The sequence below is a fragment of the Anguilla rostrata genome, chromosome 18 (assembly GCF_018555375.3).
Source record: "Anguilla rostrata isolate EN2019 chromosome 18, ASM1855537v3, whole genome shotgun sequence".
In the NCBI taxonomy this organism is placed as follows: Eukaryota; Metazoa; Chordata; class Actinopteri; order Anguilliformes; family Anguillidae; genus Anguilla; species Anguilla rostrata.
In genome coordinates, this window is record NC_057950.1 from 15,442,168 (window position 1) to 15,462,086 (window position 19,919).

Consider the following 19,919-nt stretch of genomic DNA (forward strand, 5'->3'; position numbering starts at 1 on the left):
CTCCTGCACTCTATTAGGAAATGTCCTCTGCTGCTGCAGAAAAGGAACCAACCCACAAATACAGCAGGGGTGTGGAGACCCCTGGGAAATAACATCCAATCATTCTGACTGGCTGGGGAATAACATCCAATCATTCTGACTGGCTGGGGAATAACATCCAATCATTTTGACTGGCTGGGGAATAACATCCAATCATTCTGACTGGCTGTTTCTTAGAAGCAGCTTCGTGTTAGAGAGCCATACATGCACATACATGATCAGCATAGCACCTCATTCACCTTTTAGGGGAATTTGACACTCAGCTCAAAAGTTTAACAACGTATGGAAAAAAAAAAAGATCTTGCTTACATTTAATCAGAGATACAAGATATGTACCACAGTTCAAACTTCTTCAAAAGCTATAGAAGACTATAGAACATTAGATCATACACAGTGAAAAGGTTATTGCAGTTATGGCATGCCTGTTTTTTGAGAGGTCTGGTTAAGCTTCTGTTGGCACATAAATCATCACTTGGAAACTTTGACCTACACTGTCCATAATACCACCCTTTCCATTCTGAATTCCAGGACATATGAGCATTTCTTATATAACAAGATGCTGCATCTAAGGTTACCACTACATCCATGCTCAGGCTATTTTTACTGGCTGAATCAGTTTCTACAGGGCTGGCCTGACAGAATAGGGGTGTGGCTGTCAAGACAAGGGGCAGGGCCACCATGTTTAAAGGGCAGCACAAAGTCCACCTCCCTTTATCTCTCAATGAACCAAAGCCCCTTGGCAAATAAAGCTCAGCTTGCTGTCACTGTGCTCGCTAATACCAGCTGCTCTGAGATTAGCACGCGCATTCAGAAATCCAGTTCAGGGCGGTCAGAGCCTTCATCTAGGTTTAAACCTGACAGTAATCCTAGATTATAGTCCATTTTGAATTTATTTTCACTGGGGAGAGGAGAGGACACATATCGTACCTGCCCTGCTCAGCCGCCAGCGTAAAAAAATTCCCTTTCGCTAGCCACAGAAGTGTGCGCCAGGCTCAACGGCTAAACCTCTCACACGATTCAGTGCCAACTACTCTCACAAAGAGAGCACACAGACCTGCTGCACTTCTCAGGCAGCTGTCAGCGCAGTTTAAATTGGGACTGTGGACGTTGTGACAATAGCACAGACTACATGGCCATGGCGCCCTCTACTGGTAGATCACACCACTTTCCACTACAAAGTGCAAGGCTTCCAAGAAGGCAATAATGATATGTGCTCGATTGCCAGCCAACTTTTGAACCAAATTAGATTGTATTTTTTCTGCATAATTCCTTCCATGAAATGTATTTATAGGCACGATTTCTTCTTAAAGTCAAAAAATTAAAAGATTCATCCGCAGTTGTTCAACCAGCTAAAACATGGCCACATAATTACAGCAAATATTTCAGACCAAACAAAGTGATGGTAACAATGAATCAATTAATTAATTAATATTTTATTTTCATACCACTCATGTGGCCCATCCCATATGGGATCATATGACCCATCAATGAGCAAACAAATAAACATGGATAGTGCTCGGAGAGATGAGCAACAGCGTGCGACACAGGCAGAGAGACGCTGGCGACATGTTTAATCCCACACCCCCTCCCCATGGCCGCCCAGCAGCCCCCCCATCACCTGAGGTCGTCCACATATATACAACATACACACAAACTCAGCTTCCAAATAATGTTGTACACTAGTGATGTACAGCAGGAAGAGGGGACCCGCGGCAGCACAGGTGCATAGAGGGCCCACAGATCCACACAGATCTGGCAATGACATTCTCTTTTCAATGCTGTTGAGTATGCTTCAGTTCTCCCATACAGTATTGTATGCATTTATATGTAAAGGTAATTCAGGATTATAAATACAGCATAAATCCTCAGATACAAAGAGCACCATAATGTTTGGGACAAGGTTCTTAAAAAAAAATTGATTAGGCTCTGCACTTCACAATGTTAGATTTGCAATCAAACAATTCATGTGCGGTTATAATGCACATTCTCAGCCTTTATTCAAGGAAATTATAGCACTTTTTATTCATAGTTTCTCAATAGAGCTCACCAGGGCTCTGTTTCTTCATAATGATGTTCAAAACAGTTGATTTTGGTTAGCCTAAGGTTTGGCCTATGTCTCTGTTTTTTCTTCTTATTCCTCAGTTTCATAAGGGCTTCCTTGACTTTCACTGCCACAGCTATGGTCCTCATATAGACAAACACCAACAGCAGACTCCAAAAGCAATCAAAAGCCTACAATCAAAACTAGATACTGAACGTTCTCTATACATGCACACCTGACTAATCAGATACACCTATGAAGCCCTTTGTCCCAAACATTATGACACCCTGAAATTGCGGACCAAAGTGCATAAAACGGCCTTTAATAAAAGCTGAGAATGTGCAGTTCAACCACATGTGAATTGTTTGATCACCATGTGATCACCAAAAAAATATGCTTTTGTCCCAAACATTATGGCACTCACTGTATGTACAGTGTACATTAAGTTGCCCACTCTTCTTATTTCTTTTTCTTCTGTCTTCTAATTGCTAATGTTGTTTCCATTTTGTCTGTTTTTTGCTTGCACTGTTGTGGTCTATTAGGTACATGTATGTCTGTCTGGATGTTTTATATTTTGGAATCCATTAAACAATTTATTTTTTCAATGGTAACAATAAAAGTTAAAGTTGACAATGTGGAAAACATGCGGAAATTTAAGAGTGCCATGCTACTTATACTTAGACCAATATCATGATGGTGCTTTCCAACACACACTGCTTTTTATGTGTTGAGTATGTGTATATATGTGGTGAAGCACTCAAAATGTTGGTATCTGGTGATTCACACACGCTGTTTATACATATGCTTTCTTATCAAGCCAAATAACTTAAATTATGATTATTGGCTGATATTCAACTAGCTGAAATATGTCCATACATAGCGAATCTTACAACATAAATACATACACAATTACAGAATTACAATAAGGGGAACCAGATTAAATTACACTATAGAATACAGGTACACACCATTGCCGTACTGTATAGATATTTCCACTAGAGGGCAATAGTTCTCTCCTGTTTTATTCGTTCAGATTGGGGACGCAGGTTCAGCGAAAGCTCTAGAAGAAAAAAAAAAACTTGTACCAGATAAAGAGGTAAAAACAGTGAACTCTTATGCACAGGCGACTTGTATACCCTAAGGCTTTGGTGCTCAAGTACAGGTTTTATGGAGGTGGCAGTTAGTGAAAGGTAAAAAAAGAATGGATTTTGTGATTCAATGTGGGCCATATGCTGTACGTCTGGCCGGGTTCCAAGTGTGACCTCACTGTTTGCATGAGTGCAGAAATGAATAGGCCAGGTTACGTGCCTGCATGGGGGAGATCTTTGCTAGAAACTGTGATTATGGTGCAGACTGCAGGCCTAGTTCCCAGGGCCTGATCCACCAATACTGCTCTTTCTGTGGCAGTGAGAAACACAGGGTGGGGGGAGTGGTGTGTCTGAAACAGAGATCTGCGTATACGCACAAGCCTGTCCTCACTCTTAGCAGGACAGAATAATGGCTACAGAGGAGAAGGGGCCACGGCTGATTAGACATTCTCAGGAGTGGCTGCGGCACCCTTCAGCAAAATACACAACCTCTCAGACTGGCTGTGGCTACGGACACAAACCAACGCTGCACATTATTTCCAGTTTCCACTAAATCTATCATCCACACATTAAAACTAGAAAGGAAACAGGCTTCAAAAACATGAGAGTTGCTGGCACACATCACAGGAGTGATGACAATGGCTTCCGGCCAATCACTGAGCTGGAATAAACTTCAGTCACTTCACATTGCATGGCCAAGGTGAACAGACATTCGGGAATTTATCAATACGCTCATTTAATAAAAGATGAAGTTAATGGCTCTAGAGTGTATCTAAGAAACAATAAAACTAATCAAAGTGGTTTGAGTGCGTTATTGGCCATTAAATCCATTCCAACTGAATGGCCCACCAGAGGGATTCTAAAGAACAGACACTGAATTAATTACAGGGGTTATGAGTCATTAAAATACACCTCCTGGAATCCTTTTTTCATTTCTGTATTCACTAAAGAGAGGATAATCCCATTTAAATACCAACATCATAATGTTCATTATATCATCGTGTGGCAGTCGATTCTGTCGTGCACAGTGTGTGCAGAGCAAGCAGATTTACAAAAGTTAAAAAGTCTGAAACCAGCAGTGCATATCCCACAAACAAAGATCCCGCACAGTACTGCATTACAGTGGCAGCTGTGACCTGCATGGTGGCTTTGGAAAAACACTGCCCAAATCCTGGTGCCTCCCTGCATTGCCCCTCCAGATCAGCAGCTTCCAAACCCTGCAAGAGGAACCCGCTGCTGGATCAGTGTCACCACAAAACAATGGAAAGCAGGAACTGAAAAAAGAACTGTTCTGGTGTCCTTGGCATCTAAAAATGTCATCCCGGTCCTGGAAGCAGGATGTTGTTGTGAAACTGCAGCTCTTCTGTGTGCAGATCAGTGACTCGGGGAGCGGCATCTGTGCGCTGGGTCGGCCCCAGAGGTCAGCAAACACAAAGACCAAAGCGCTGCTCCGCGCTGATAATGAGGGCTCGACTGGCACCAGCCTGGCTGCTCCGTTTCACATCTGATCTCCAAACACAGATATGCTCATGCCCTCCATTAAAAAACATGGAGATACTAGAAAATATTTACATTTAATCATTTGCACTGTAGACCATAACCACGCAAGCTCTGCGGCAGTTTCAAACAACTGATGTGCTTACGCTACACAAGATGATTAAACGCATGCATTTTGCCAAGAGAAAACTGTAGTTTGCCTGTAGTTTGCATTGGCTCACCATGTGCAATCAAGTGACCAGGAAAAAGATGAGGATCCTTCAGCAAATGTTCATTTAGGCATTAAACTAAAGTCACATGGACATTTTGTTTTTTGTTATTTGTTAGGGCTGAGAATGGCTTCCATATTGTCAGCATATACGTGTAAACATTTAAATCAGCTCAACACAAAGCATCAGTTGTTTCCCAAACTGAAGGAGGGCTTTACATTCCGGGCCCTGTATTAACAGTGATGCTTTCACTCGGTCAGCCTGGAGTCATGCCTGACTCCTGCTGTAACAACCAGCCTGCTGTATCTCACATTAAAGTGCGGTGTGCAATCTTCCGCCATTGTCCCGGGAAAATACCCACTTTTCTGATTTGCTGAAGGGTAACTGATGTACACAAGACAAACCCTACAGCTAACCCTCAATGCATCTGCTGTGCATTTTCTCCAGTGATTATATACATGGATTCTCTGACCACAGCACATACAATACAAATATAAAAAATATACTAAACAGAAAAATGAGTAAAAAGCACTTGCTCTACAGAAAGTGACCCACACTATTCTGACCCACAAACAGGTGGCCTCTCTCCTGTCATCCTAATGGCCGTTTGTCAAACAGTACAGGACATTTCCACGCCGATGGCAGCACTACGTTGCTGGCTGACAAACTCTGGCCATTCACAGTTCTGCTGCACACCCTTCGCCTACCAAAAAAAATGCACAGAACAGACGAGAGTCCAGTGAGCAGCCAAGCTGAATAGCCTCTTTCAGGCGGCTCTGCTTTCCTGGTTCTTCATGGTACACAGAGTTCTGCCCCCCCCCCCCAACATTAATAGTGGAGACAGGCAGCCTAAGAGCCAGCAGGCAGTGGAGGGGAGGGGGGAGATGAGGAAGGGGGGGCTCTTTTCTCATTCTGATCTCTCTAGTGTTCACAGGACTCACACAAAGGAGGCGAGGGTGGTCCAGCACGTCTACTGTGGGAAGCTGTGAGCGTTCAGGTGCAGACGGAAATTCTGGGACTTGTGATTCGCTGGAATGGAGCTGGCAGGAAAGGGGGAAGCGGGCCTATTTCGTGACCAGTTGGTGAATGGTGTGATCCGTGCTGTCGCCGTGAGCTGACAGGCCTCCACAGGTCAGGGTTTCACTGGTGGCTCCATTAAGGCCAACAAGACCTTTTAACACAGATCTGCTGGCTGAATGACCTGGAGTGCTCAGCCACTTCATATTCAATATACATGGGCTTATGTTTTTATACTGCAGTCATCATTGCATGACACTTATCTCCTGAAAGACTGAACAGTCATAATTCTCACACCTGTGCGTCCACAAAAGCCTACGATGAGTATTCCTCTTGGACATCCATAATACCAGTAAGTTTACACATCAAACAACTACAAACCACGCAGTATCATAAATTAAACTTCATGAAAGACCCGCTACCCTGATACAGCAGCGATGCACACAAAAGCAGTCGTACTCAGTACGTGCTTGAAGGGGGTGGGGGGACGACCGGTCACTTTGACAAATTACTGTAAGAGTCAGTGTGTGTCTGCATCTCATAATCAGGGTCTGGGGAATCTCACAGGAGCTCTCACACCTCATTCAGATGGGGGGGGGGGGGGGTCGTCCTTCACATTCCAGCAGTATAGCTTCCCACACACAGCCATGGCAAAGCAGTAGATAGGTTCTCACTGAAGTGATTCAGACTCCCTCCTAGAGAATAACTCCCACCAGCCACCCCCAAACATACACCATCCAATAATCACCCTATCTTAAACAAAGTCCATCCTCCCACATGTGCGTATGGGAGGGTAAAGAAGGAGTAAGTACAGAAGACACAAATGCTTACTCTTCAGGATATATGGTTCTTAAATTACCTCAAAACCTTTGACTATTCTTACTGTCGGAACTCTGAATGTAACTGAAAAACCAGCACACACCAGTGAAGATGGATATGCTGGTGACCAGCATGCTGGAATCAATTATCTTAAGATGACTAAAATGGTCTACCAGCATAACCATCACACAACCAGCTTGATCAAGCTGGTCTACCAGTACAGCTACTTTCATAATCAGCACTGCCCAGCTTGGTCCAGAAATAGACCAGCATTAACCAGCATGGATTTTATGGTAGTCTTATGCCGTCTTTTTAAGCAGGACCTTCATAATCCGAGATGTTCGCCTTAATGGTTGGACTAACAACATTTCTAATGAAGTTATGCGTGTTGAGTGTGTCAGAAAACTGAAATTAAAATGCGCACACAGCAATTTCTAAAAATCAATCAAGAAAAAAGGTGGTCTTACCCTGACCGCAGGTTAGTCCCAGTCTTCCAAACATTTCCCAGGGCATGGCGTCTACCCCGTCCTGTCTATTTTATTTGAAGCTGCTTCTTTTAGTTTTGTTTTTTAAATGACTAAATACAGAATACAAAATATGTCCATATATCGTGGGCAGTAAAACTGGGTTTTACAACAAAAACGATGGAGCGCTTTTCTTCCAAAGGATACATCATAAACCGATTGTAAATTCCTAGTCTTTTTTAAGTGCTTCCGTCTAAACAAAAAGTTGTACAAGGGTAGGCCACTGCACCTATATCGTGTGGCAACCCAACAATATCCAATGCACGAATTTCTAGATAACCAAACACGATTTCTGCATCAACACACATCATCCAGCTCTCGTTGACAAACTCCCCATAACTCCTTCCACCATCCTCGGCGTGAGGTCATGATCTTTCACAGGAAGTGCCTTCGTGCGTTCTTCGTGTTGCTTCACAGTGTTCGTGACACCTTCTCATAGAAAATAAATTCAGGCAGTGAATCTGTGGAATCAGCTCAGAGCGCAGCAGTTAGAAAATCAGAAAATCGCACGGAAGCATAATTGCGTTTTAATTCGAAATTGCCTATGACAGGATTATGTTTCCATGGTAGTGAATCTGGGGAATCGGCACATCGCTCTGCATTTATACAATCAGCGAATTGAAGCTGGTGGAAGCAGCTCAGTGTGAGGAGATGAAAACTGAGACGTTGACACAGGATTATGAGATTAGAGCCATGCAACATTTCTGTTTTATTTAATGACCCAGTTCAGCTCTGTAAGTCAATTAGTGAACAATTATCTACTGTCCCAAAACATTACTGAACCTACCGTCCTCAAACTATACTGTACTGTCACCAGACATTACCCTCTGTCCCCGAACAGTCCCTGTTCACCATTCATTATCCTAATCCTCTCACTGGGCACTCCAGAAACATGAATGAGAATATCTCCCTGCTTGCCATCTGTTTTATCTTCATTGCATTATATTCATTGCATTTCATGTTGCGTCAAATAGACATGGTTTAAAATACACCGGTCAACATAGACTAAAGATTAAAGGAAAATTAACTGGTAATGTTTCTCATGCAGCTCTTGTGCAATTGCACAATTTCATTTATTTATTTTTATTCATTTACTTCTTTTTTTAAATTAATTTATTTTTTTAAACTATTTAACAGGGAAAGTGTACATTATTTTAACTGTGCCAGATTTAGCCAAGGGACATATTTTTAATTGTAGTACCTGGCCAGTTTGAACCATGCATCTGTTACAACTACAAAACTTTTAGGATAGGGGGATTTTGGCAAAGGACACAGTAGTCAAAACCACAGCCACAGCTAGGGACCTGAAGCAGCTGGGCATTATGGGAAGTCATTCTCTCTCTCTCCCTCTCTCTCTCTCTCTGAGCTGAATGTGTACTTGCCAACTGACATGGTTGAGGGGGTTTACATGTGGAAGTGAAAGCTGGAGGCTGGTTTCTCGGAAAAGGCTTTGTGACCAGAGGGCAGAAAGGGCTGTTGAATAAAAGCCTGGCAGCTTGAAGAGGCCCCTGTTTTTTCTTCTGTCTTCAATCGGTCGGGAGAAAAATCCTGAGTTGGTTACAGAACAGCCGAATGACCTCTGACCTATCAGCCTGACGAGGTGGTGGGTGGACAGTAGGAAGGTGTGGGATCCCAGCAACAGCAGTTCTGGAAACAAAAAAGAAATCTAGAGATGGCTGCTATGACAAACACATGCCTAACTGCCTGTACTAGTTAGTTTTTACATAGCACATTGCCTGGAAAACCTCCACTCCTGTAGTGGGCACTATTGGCAAATACAAGCTAAAAGAGTGGTCATCTGCTGCTTGTGTGCGTACAGTATTTACACCACTTTTATAATGAACACATGGTAGCCTTTATAGAGCAAGGGCTGAAAGGCAGATTAAGTTCATTGAAAAACTTCAGTTTACAGTAAAATGTTCTGTGCATGAAACAATGTACAAACAAGTTTATCTAGCAATCTACCTTGATTCGGTACTGGATTCTTGGCCCAAAACAATGAAAGGTTTCAATGACAAGTGTCCCTTTGTAGCTTCTGTTGTCTTAAGCCCAGAACTCTATCACATGTAGATGCACTCACATTTCCCCCAAGTGGTAATATGCAATTGTTTAAAGCTGGCAGCAGATCTTAATCTACAATGCAATACAGCATGTTCTGCTACAGAATCTTCAAATTGCTGATTAGTATCCGCTCACCTCCACCAGACACATTCCAACATTCCAAATGCATGATCAAGTTTTTCCCACCACCACACACTTAAGATACAGCACATCTCCAAACTGCACAGGCAAATTAAGTCCTGTTTGAAGGTGTTGGAAACTTTTGGTCTACTTGACAAAAAGCTTTCTTGTCTCTATTCAAGTCACACTTCACAGGTACAGTAAAATAGTGCAGCCCTTTCACTGTCATGTTAAAATTTTGTTTTGTCTTCCAGCAATTAAAGCAGAAACTCAGAGTAAAATCTTCACCACTGAAGACCTGTTATCACAGTGAAAAGTTTGCCTGTTCATAGCATTAATTCTATATGCTGTCACAGGTACAATAAGGACAGTGGGGAAGCTGCCACTTTCTAAAGGGAAATAGGAAATCTCTGGCAATAAATGGCTGGAGTGGGTCCACAATTATAACTAAACTGATACATTCCTACAGCTAAACTGGCAGCACATTGCATATTCTAGCTATAGATTCATACAGATTCATCACTATAATAAGCACTGACTGGACTGATGGTGGTTGATAACAATTGTGGTCTGGCCACTGACTATCACGAACGGAACGTGTAGATTTTTATTTCTATTTATTTCGTATATGGATGCCTCCCTAGACTAACGCCCCTGTTGCCCATGCCTAGAACTGGCCCTGATCATACATGCAACAAAATTGACCACAGCTAGATAATAGAGAGGACTCAACAAGCCCATACGCCAAGCATTCTTCCTTATGGGGGCAGGGAGATAACACTAAACAGTGTTACACAGCACACACTCTCAGTGTAGTCTGGCATAACCTTAGTGCTGACAGAATGTATGTTCCAGAATGCCTCAGTCCCTTCTACAAAGATGAGCATCTTCTGATCTGTGGGGTTTATTGAACACTAAAAGTGAACCTGTGTTAAAATTAACATGTGTTATATTCAGACAGTAAATCCAGTCCTCACAGGGCAGGAATCTTTTCTCATTAGTCTGCTTCTCTCCAGCTCTCCACATGCAGATGTTTCTTCACTCTGGCTGGAAAATCAGGTCAGTGTCGGCAGCTAGCAGGACCAGGGAGCGATCAGAGACAAGCTTCAGACCCGCATACCTTAACATTACACTCGTGCATGTGTGGCCTAATTTCAGGAGCCCCATCTCAGCAGTCCATAAAGCAAGCAGGATATTACTTTACCACTCTTTCAGTTTGTGCTAAAGATCTGGTATCTCCAATGAAAACAACAGAAAAGGTCCCAACGGATTCCATTCCAAATCTGAATTCTGAGAGTAAATCCAAGGTCTAATCTCCAGACTTAAACCTGTCTAACTCCTGCCTTCATCATATAAAGATCACAGGCCATGAATCACAGGTGACCCAATGCCCAATGGTGGTGCCAATACTCTGGATTAGCAGAGGCTCCAAATGGTCCAGTTAGTGATGAGCTGCATTCAATGTAAAAAAGTGGATAATACAGAACAGGGTAATTAGCAAGGTCACTGAAAACAAAGCACAGATGTTTCAGACTTACAGTAAATACTTCAGTCATACTGTCCCAGTTAGGTCTGTAGCTGCAAGCTGCATGAGAAATTCAGATCAATATGGCCACTGCAGTCCACACAACTCCCCCAAATTAAAAACATCAGATTAAAAAATCAGAAAGGGGAATCTTGACCATGAGCCCTGGAAAGAACGCCTTAGAGAACAACATTTTGTTCTGTGACAAATTGAAATGGACACATTCTATAAGCTATCACCTTGGTTAAAATTACTATTTTTTTTTTTGTCCTTTTCCTACTTTTTTGGATAGCTTTCAGCATTTACAGATTTGAGAGAAGGGCAGGCAGTTAACCTTCCCATGTACAGAGTTTTCTTTCACATCTGTGTGGGCGCAGAAAATTTAAAAACAAGGCGAAGGTTCTGGAGCAGCGCCAAGGATCTGTGGGGGACAGAGGGGAGGGGTCTGAGGAGAGGAAGAGAGGAAGGGAGGAACGGGAGAGTCAGCAGCTGCTTTCTGATGCTTTCTTTCTTTGTTCAAACCTGATAAGCGTTTCCGATGAGGACGCCGCTGCTTCTCTCCATCTCTCCATCAGCTTGTGTCACATGAGTCACATCCCCTCCTGCCCCCGCCGACCCTCCCGCCACGGTCTCCAGCCACCAGGGCTTCCAGCATCCTGCCGTTGGGAGCACTGTGCTGTGTTCTGCTCTGTAGAAGTTGAGCTGTGCCATGCTCTTGATCAGACTGGATTTTCCCTTAACCCTGAGATCACAAATACGTGATTAAAATGTTCTTAACTGAACATTCTAATGCTGATGTAACAATCACGGCTGGTAACTGAAAGCAATGAAATTCTGAGAACATTGATTAAGAATTTTTTAAAAGAAAAACATTCAGAAAAACCTACTCTTCAAAGGGTTAAGGATGCTCCACTCGTCTGTGCAAAGCAAAACTCTCTGGAGCCAGATTCTAGGAGAGGTTTTCTGGCAGCATGCAGATGAGATCAGGCCAGCACTGGACCCCCCCCTTCCCCCCCACGGCTCCGGACCCCTCCACCAGGGCCTGTGTGTGTGACTTGTGTTAAAATGAGGGTGGGGGGGCTTTCTTTGTAATCCTTCCAAGTACAGTAAACACTCTGCATGGCACAAGCACAAGCTGCCAAATGCACAAAAGGCCTCTGTCACCCTCGAGAGAAAAACAACAGGTCTGAGGCTCCCTACTGATGGGGAGGAAGATGAGGATGGGAGTGAAGAGAAGGTTTAACAGGGAAATACAGCTCTATAAAAGAATCAGCCCTTGTATTTGGCAAACAGCTGCTCATAATTATCTGTGTTTTGAGGCCTCGATGACGGTTAGTACTTTGTTTTTGGCAGGAACCCGACAATGGACCCGTAGCAGCTGGCTTAGAATTATTATTTTTTTTAAAAACTTTTTTAAAAGTGAAGAGCTCCACCTCTCTTTGTCTCTCTCTCACACACACAACCTGTTCTGCAGTCAACTGTTATTAACTGCCCGCTAGCGCACTGCCTGTCAGATCTAATTACCATCTGTACATCCCCCCCCACATACACTGTTAACCCCCACCCCCCCACGGCCCAATCCTACAGCAGTATTCAGTATCTGCTCATTCACTCCAGTGAATTATTGACCACACGAAGTGGAACAGTTTGATCACTGAGCACTGGGGGAATTTGTATTGGATAGTCTGCTTTTCCTGAAGGTAAAACACTGAACAGCCCATGGCTTTCATGCCACACAGTACATTTATCTATATTTTACTTATATAGTGGCCACATGGACATGGTAGCCCATCGTTATTCAGTGAGAATTTGTCCATGTTAAATTGCTTCTGTGAATGAATGTGGGTCATCACTGTTTTATCCCTCAGTCAGTTAAAGGTGAACCACACTCTTGTACTAGTGATTACTGGGAGTTTCCCCAGTTGTGGTTTCAACCTTTGGAGCTGCTGTCAAATCAGTCTTATCACCCCCTTGTCTTCTCTTATCTTCTCCTAACACCGAAGAAAACTGCTCAATATAAGCCTGCTTAACTGCTTATTTTGTTTTACTTTCAGTTCTTCAGTCGCAGGTTCGCCACTTTTCCGAGTCATGCTTCACACAGGCACTAAGGAAGATTTATACTTCTTAACAAGGTCTTGTGTGAGCAGCCAGATACCCTCTGCAGATATGTTCTGACTGAAATTAATTTATCATGTTATAGATATCCCCAGTTCTGCCAATATTCAGTAAATGACTGCTTTTACATTTGAAGCTCATTATGTTCTTAAAGATTTAATGCCATTATGTTCTAAAATAGTTTTGCTCTACAAATACGCAATATTGTTTTTAAATGATCAGACTAAACAAACAGCATCACCAGTACACATGCTGACCCATTTATTTAGTGAACTTGTATCCATATTTTTTTTTAGGGATGGTTTCACAGGTTGAGGAAATGCGTGGCACTCTGGGACAGGCGGCCCACTGCAGTGTTTTCACAGACACAGGCACCAGCACGTAGCCTACACAAACAGCCTTTATTTTCACAGGAGTAACACGGTACAGACAGCTCGCTGTTCCGGGCCTGAGAGTCAGCACAGGCTGTTATTCCAGACTCCTATCCCCCGCTGGCTCCCGAATGTGCATCCTTTTCACTTCAACATTTTCTGGGAATCAGCTGTAAACTCAGAGTGAGGAACACAATACAGCATGAACACAGTCATGAATTTGGGTCCTGTTGTAAGGCACATGGGAGAAGACATCCCCTGCTATGAGGACGTCACGCTGTGAGAGGTCTCTGATTCATCCACTCATATCCAGAAGAATTTCCCTGAAATGGCGGCTTTTGCGCAGTGCTGACTGACTCCAGTAGAGGTGCGGTGCCTTAATCACTATCCCTTCCATTGTCTTCTTTAAGCGGTATATCTATCCTTTATTTATTCAGGACAAAAGCTCCACTGAGATTGGCATCTCGTTGAAATAGCTTACTTTAAAAACATAAATGGCCATTGTACATCACTGATAAGTGATTAAAATATTTGTTTTTCTTTATCTTCTGTATAAAATTCTGTCCGGAATGATGATGATGACAAAACCTGTCATTACTCTGCACCTGTACCCTAACCCTAACATTTTTTTAAATGAAGCCCTTAACGCAGAACTATCTGGCTCAGATACTGTACACCCCCCCACCCCCCAATAAAAGATTACCCCTCATCTGCGGATATCAAAGTTCATTTCACTTTGACAAAATTTCACACTTGCGCTGGTGATATTTGGAATTCAGTTCAGGAATTTAGGAAATGGGATATTGTGTGATTGCGTGCAGATGTGTTTGCCGGTGAGTGTCTGTGATTAGGTCTGTGTGCACTAGACCTCTTGACTGCCTTCATAAACTCAAAGTAATAATTTTTCTCAAAGTCAACCAGGCTAAGCCAATCCAATTTCCCATAATTCCCAGTCCAGCAGATCCAATTAACTTCACTGTTTGGGGAGGATCGCTCAGCGCCCTGGAGGAACATTAACAAGGTATAACAACAACAAAATGCTGTAGATCACCATGGTTTTAGAACTTTGCAAACTGCACATTAAAACAATATGCAACTGACTGTAGCAGAAAATTTTTGTAGAAAATTAAAAATATTCAGCTTCTGACTAGTATTGTGTGAAAATGGTATCAGATTAGGCACTAATTTTAGTTGAGGATCACACAGTCTCTTAAAGACCAGTCAGCCACATCTCATTACAATTCTTATGTCTAACATCATGCTATTTCCTGTTCTGAATATAAGAACTCCCACAGTGGTCCAAACTACAGTTCAGGTCAAAAAGACCAGGTCAACATCAGCAACAACAATTTCAGCAATATCTCTGTCAGACAGTTCATCCAACATAGTACAAACATTCTGTTCAATGGCAAATGTATAAAGGTTTGTGGTTCATGGAGGAGTATCACCGTATAGCACATCCATATCGCCCTTCCCGTACTCGGGCACCTATTCTAGCACCTGCTGTCCCAATTAGTAGCAGGTAAGATGTCAGCACACGTAGGATGCCAGCACAGGTGAGTCTCAGCAGAGGTGAGATGCCAGCACAGGTGAGTCTCAGCACAGGTGACATGCCAGCACAGGTGAGTCTCAGTACAGGTGAGGTTGCAGCAGTTCTTCACTGAAGGCTAAGCGAGGCAGCAGTACTTTCTCCACCAGGACTCGGAGAACTTGCTCATTTTGTGAGGAGTCCTCTTCTTTGGCTGCTGCTGACTGTCACCGTGCTGGATGCTCGCCAGAATGGCCACGTCAAACACCTCCTTCAGGTTCTTCTGGGTCAGCGCTGAACACTCCACATAAGAGACCGCACCGATGTCCTGAGCACAGAACTGAGCGTCCCGTGGGTCCACGGGTCTCTCCCGGTATTTGGCGAGCTCAATGAGGACCTTAACGTCCTGCCGCAGGTCCGACTGCGTGCCCACCAGCACCATGGGCACCCGCGGGCGGTGCCGTCGGATCTCTGGGACCCACTTCTCCGCCACGTTCTGGAAGGAGGCGGGACTAACCACGCTGAAGCACAGCAGGAAGACGTCAGCATTGGTGTAGCAGAGAGGGCGGAGCTTATCAAATTCATCCTGCAGGGGGAGGATGAAAGGCAGTGCTCATTTACACCTGCACACACCCGTAAACACCTGCAAACAATTGCACACACTCGTACACACCTGCAAACATTTGCCCACACCTACACATACCTGCACATTGTTGTACACACAAGTTTATGATGCATAGTTCAGAGACATAACACTTGAAATGTCATATTTTGCACAACCAGAAATCATATGGAAGAGGCATTTAGGGCACAGACGATGAGAGAAGGGGAACGGAAACAGAGCAGAGCTCTTGAATTGGCTGTTTACAGTCGCTCTCTGTGATAAACAGCGACCTGGAGGACTGCTGACGCCCCTGAGCGCTCTTATCTACAGTAACCGGTCTGATCCGTTGATCTAAGGAGTTACGCAACATTACAGCTATTCAGTACCAAACCTTATTCTCCACTGTCATTTCAGCTAAGACAACATGCCTATGGCTTTCTGAAACTTTTTAAAGGTAAAGAATCGCCTCCCACTCTCTCTGCTTGCATGCCCTTGCATTCGTGTCCCTCCTCAGGGAAAGAGCCTTCCTTTCCCTCCTGAACGGCAGCGGCCACAATGAGAGCTGTGATTAGGCCATTCTGCCCGACACTGTCAGCAAAGGACCATGTCACTCAAGCTCTCAAACTGGAAACACTTCAGATGAAAAAGGTAGAGAGACGGAGAAACGGCTCGGCCAGCTGACGCTCCGCCCACATTGTTGCCGGGAAGATCAGGGACAGAGGCCACAGAAAGAAAGAAGTGCTGATCAGAGATATCTTCTTCTCACTGTTCCTTCACTGGTCTGATGAAGCTGCAATCAATAACACCACCATTCAATTATGGTTCTTCAGTAATGTCAGTCAACATTTGTCAACTGACAGCCTTGAATTGCGATTAAATCTTTTTATTTCCAACAATTTCAACCTGTTCCTTCCAACTTTCCAGTCATGTGTTTTATGGTTTCTCTGTTAGGCTCTAGTTTATTTTGCATAATCAATTCAATGATTTCAGGGGTTACACTGTATTTACCGTTGCGCCTCATGGACAAAAATAATTTATTTTCATCAGAGAGCATGCTAACAGAGCCCTCCGTAGCACAGCAATCCCACACATGACAAAAGTGTCAGTGATGGTTTTGGTGTCACGCTAACCCCTCTCTCTGTATTTGGCCTCTATCTGCAGTGACTCATGTTCACTGTTCCAGGGATAACTGGGCCCTTTCTCTGCCTCCAGCCCAAATTTTGCTGTGTCTAGACAGAAATGCTTTGGCTTCTTGCCTCCCTGTTCTCTCCTTCCAACCTCCTCAGCTCCTCCAGAGCAGAGTCATCTTGTGCTTCCTCTGACTCTCCCCAGCTGTGCTTTTGCTATGTCTTAGTAAGTCTGACAAACAAATCAATCTGGATAAATTCATCTCTACAGACTCGGGCCCAAAGGTTTGGTCCGCCCCACTGTCAGTGCCTCCCATTCCAACATTATTTCACCCCTACAGTGGTAATATATTAAAATATAAAAACATTAAAAGGATGTTGCGTTCCACAGACCTGTCCAGCTGTGTCACAGAGCTGGAGCCTCACGGGCTTCCCGTCAACTGCCACAACCGCTGGACCAACGAAAAACAGAAAAATATCGCAATTACAATTCTGTTACTCCCACAGTCACTCTCCTTGTGCATATATATGCAGGTTCATGGCAAAATAATAATAATAATAATAATAATAATAATAAATTAAGCGTAGTTAAATAAAATGTAAAAAAAAAAAAGCTCAGCTGTCATATTACAGCCATTTTATGCTTAATTTGTTTGTGATGAATTGTGCACAGTAGGCTACATTTTAGAACAAATTATGGCAGGTGACTTCCAGATACACTTTGCCTATAGCACACTCGCTCACAATCTATGCATACCACTTCTGCCCAGTCAGTCTAATAATACAAAAATACAGTCTTCTGAACCAGAAAGCACAAAAAAAAGTGATAAGTAAAAGTTAAAAGATTCCAAACTTAAGGCAGCTGCAGAACTTTTAACATAAAACCTCAAAGCTGTGTTTTTACCCACTAACCAACTCAGTTGTAACTTAGGATATGTTCTCAACTAACTCACCTGGTTTAAAAAAAAAAGTGTTTAAATCCATAATTAATATTCATAAATATGAATTTTTCAAGCAATTCAGCATACAACAATCTGCGTATTTTTCGTAAATTTCTACAATTACCTGCAAAGTTATCGAAAGCAGTGGGCACATACTCCGTTGGATATCCATTTGTCGTATAGCTAACGATGAGGCTAGTTTTGCCCACGGCTCCGTCACCGACTAGGACACACTTAACCTTACGCTCAGCTGCAGACCCAAACCGACACCTAGCACCCCTGGGCTGATCTCTGGTTCGAACCCTCCGAGGGGGGACCGGGGGCGCGTCGGACGCAGAAACAGACTTGTATTCTCCTACACCCTGAGGAGGCATCGCATAAACCTGTCGTTCCGGAGGTAAAACTAGCAAATTATTCCAGTTTTCCCAAGCCAACTCGGATCCCGTACGCTGACATCAGAGGGGGTTTCATCGGGACAGTTGTTTGCCAAGATCTAGTTTCCGATACGTTTCGCTTGATGGAAAAACACTTCTCTACCATAAGGACAGCCCGGGTGCTTGTGGTTAAAATCCATTAAAAAATAAGAAACACAATCAGTCAGCGAAAATCCACAAGAGTTAAGCTTATGTACCCCTTCAACTCCGCTTCGCAGGCTAGACAATGTTGGTCAAATTAAGTACAATTCCAGCAATCTCTAGCCTACTCCAGCCTCACCGTAGCCTATTACCCTGGAGCAGCATGACATCATTGTAAACCTAAGCGACTCAGATAAAGATTGCTTCATTTTCACTGACCAATAGTCAGCCAGCAGCTTGAAAAAACATTCCTTCGCCAAGAACGCGTATCTTTGCTCCTGTAGATCGTTTCAAATGTTTTTAAATTAGAATAACTTGCAGGTCAGTTATCCAATTTTTTAACAGGACTTAATAACTAGAGCATTTACTTTAATTTACTTGATTGCCCAAATAAACACACGCATGGTTATGCTGTTTAATTCGTGTTTATTTCAGAAATATGTAAAATGGTTTATTTTCACATAATGTATTTTACACAGTTTTTAATTTTAAAAAAAAACAAAACAAACAGAAAAGTATTTCTTTTAAAATACAGTTTAACCAATTGCTCCCTCTAGTGGATATGTTGAGTGTACGCAGGTGACAGTGGTTTAATTGTTACATTATAAAATTTTGCGTTGGGCGTGCCAAAAAGTATAATCAGAACTCTTTAGCTATACACTCCTGGGCAAAAAATGAAATAAAAAATGAGACTTGCTGTTTTAGTCAGTCATGTCTCCTGAATGAATGCAAGTGTAATATAAATACCCATGTTATGTTAAAACAGCTTGTCGATCTTCCTGAGAGCCTGTTTATTAACATGTATCGTAAAATGGAGGATTCATATGATTCTTTTTCAGGGTCTCTTGGAGACCCAGAGCCACCACAAGTAAACACAACCACTGACTTAAATTCTTAGTTTTTGAAAGGAACGAAAGAAAAGCCCACAGAACTTGGTAGACGAGTTTAGAACTTCTGATAACAAGACTGTTTCCAGAAGAACAATCACAAGAAGGCTGGCTGTGCTGGTTTTGTCTCAAGAAGATGTACTTAAAAGCCATTGCTTTCTCAGAAAAACATTTGTGACAGAATGCACTTTTTAGCCAAATATGGAAAATGCGATTCAGATTGGTTCCACAGAGCCCTATGGAGTGATGAGTCATCATTTCAGCTATGTAGTAATGCCCCAGAGAGGTGCCTTCATAGATCAGGGGAAAGATTCCACACAGAATGCATCTCAACAACAGGTAAGCAAGGAGGAGGTGGTGTCATGATGTGGCGGGGCATTTTCATCTGGTGGTGTTGGTGAGCTGGTGCAGTGTGACAAGTCAACCAATTAAAAAGAGTATGAAGAAGAAGGGAGCATAACTTGTGGATCCTTCCTGTCATCCACAAATTATTTTCTCAGCAGGAAGGAGTCATTTTTCAGCAAGATAATGCTCCTGCCCATACAGCCAATGTGATCAAAAAGTGGTTAGAGGGAAACTCAGGTCAGAGTCCAGAATTGAACCCTATTGAGAATATCTGGTCCCACATTCAGCACAAACTGGTTGGATGAAAATTTTCTAGTCCTTATCACCTGTGGGCAGCCATTAAACACGAGTGGAACAATATTGGCATTTCAATGTGCAAAATACTTTCTGAAAGTTTTTTTTTTCCAAAAAATGAAGATGTCTGAGGAAATCTAAGGGAAAAGCTATCCTATACTAATTCATCATTAATTTTCCAGTGCTTCTATT

At 43.0% G+C, this 19,919-nt stretch overlaps 1 protein-coding gene across 1 annotated transcript; it reads right to left on the bottom strand.

Annotated features, from left to right (window-relative positions):
• Positions 1 to 13,437: 13,437 nt before the first annotated feature.
• Positions 13,438 to 18,446, bottom strand: rhoua (ras homolog family member Ua). The gene is made up of 3 exons (XM_064318246.1): positions 17,751 to 18,446; positions 17,079 to 17,137; positions 13,438 to 15,540 (listed from the first exon to the last, which is right to left on the bottom strand). Exons 1-3 carry the CDS (start codon positions 17,998 to 18,000, stop codon positions 15,094 to 15,096), a joined length of 756 nt encoding a protein of 251 aa, XP_064174316.1. The 5' UTR covers positions 18,001 to 18,446; the 3' UTR covers positions 13,438 to 15,093.
• Between the last annotated feature and the right edge of the window lie 1,473 nt (positions 18,447 to 19,919).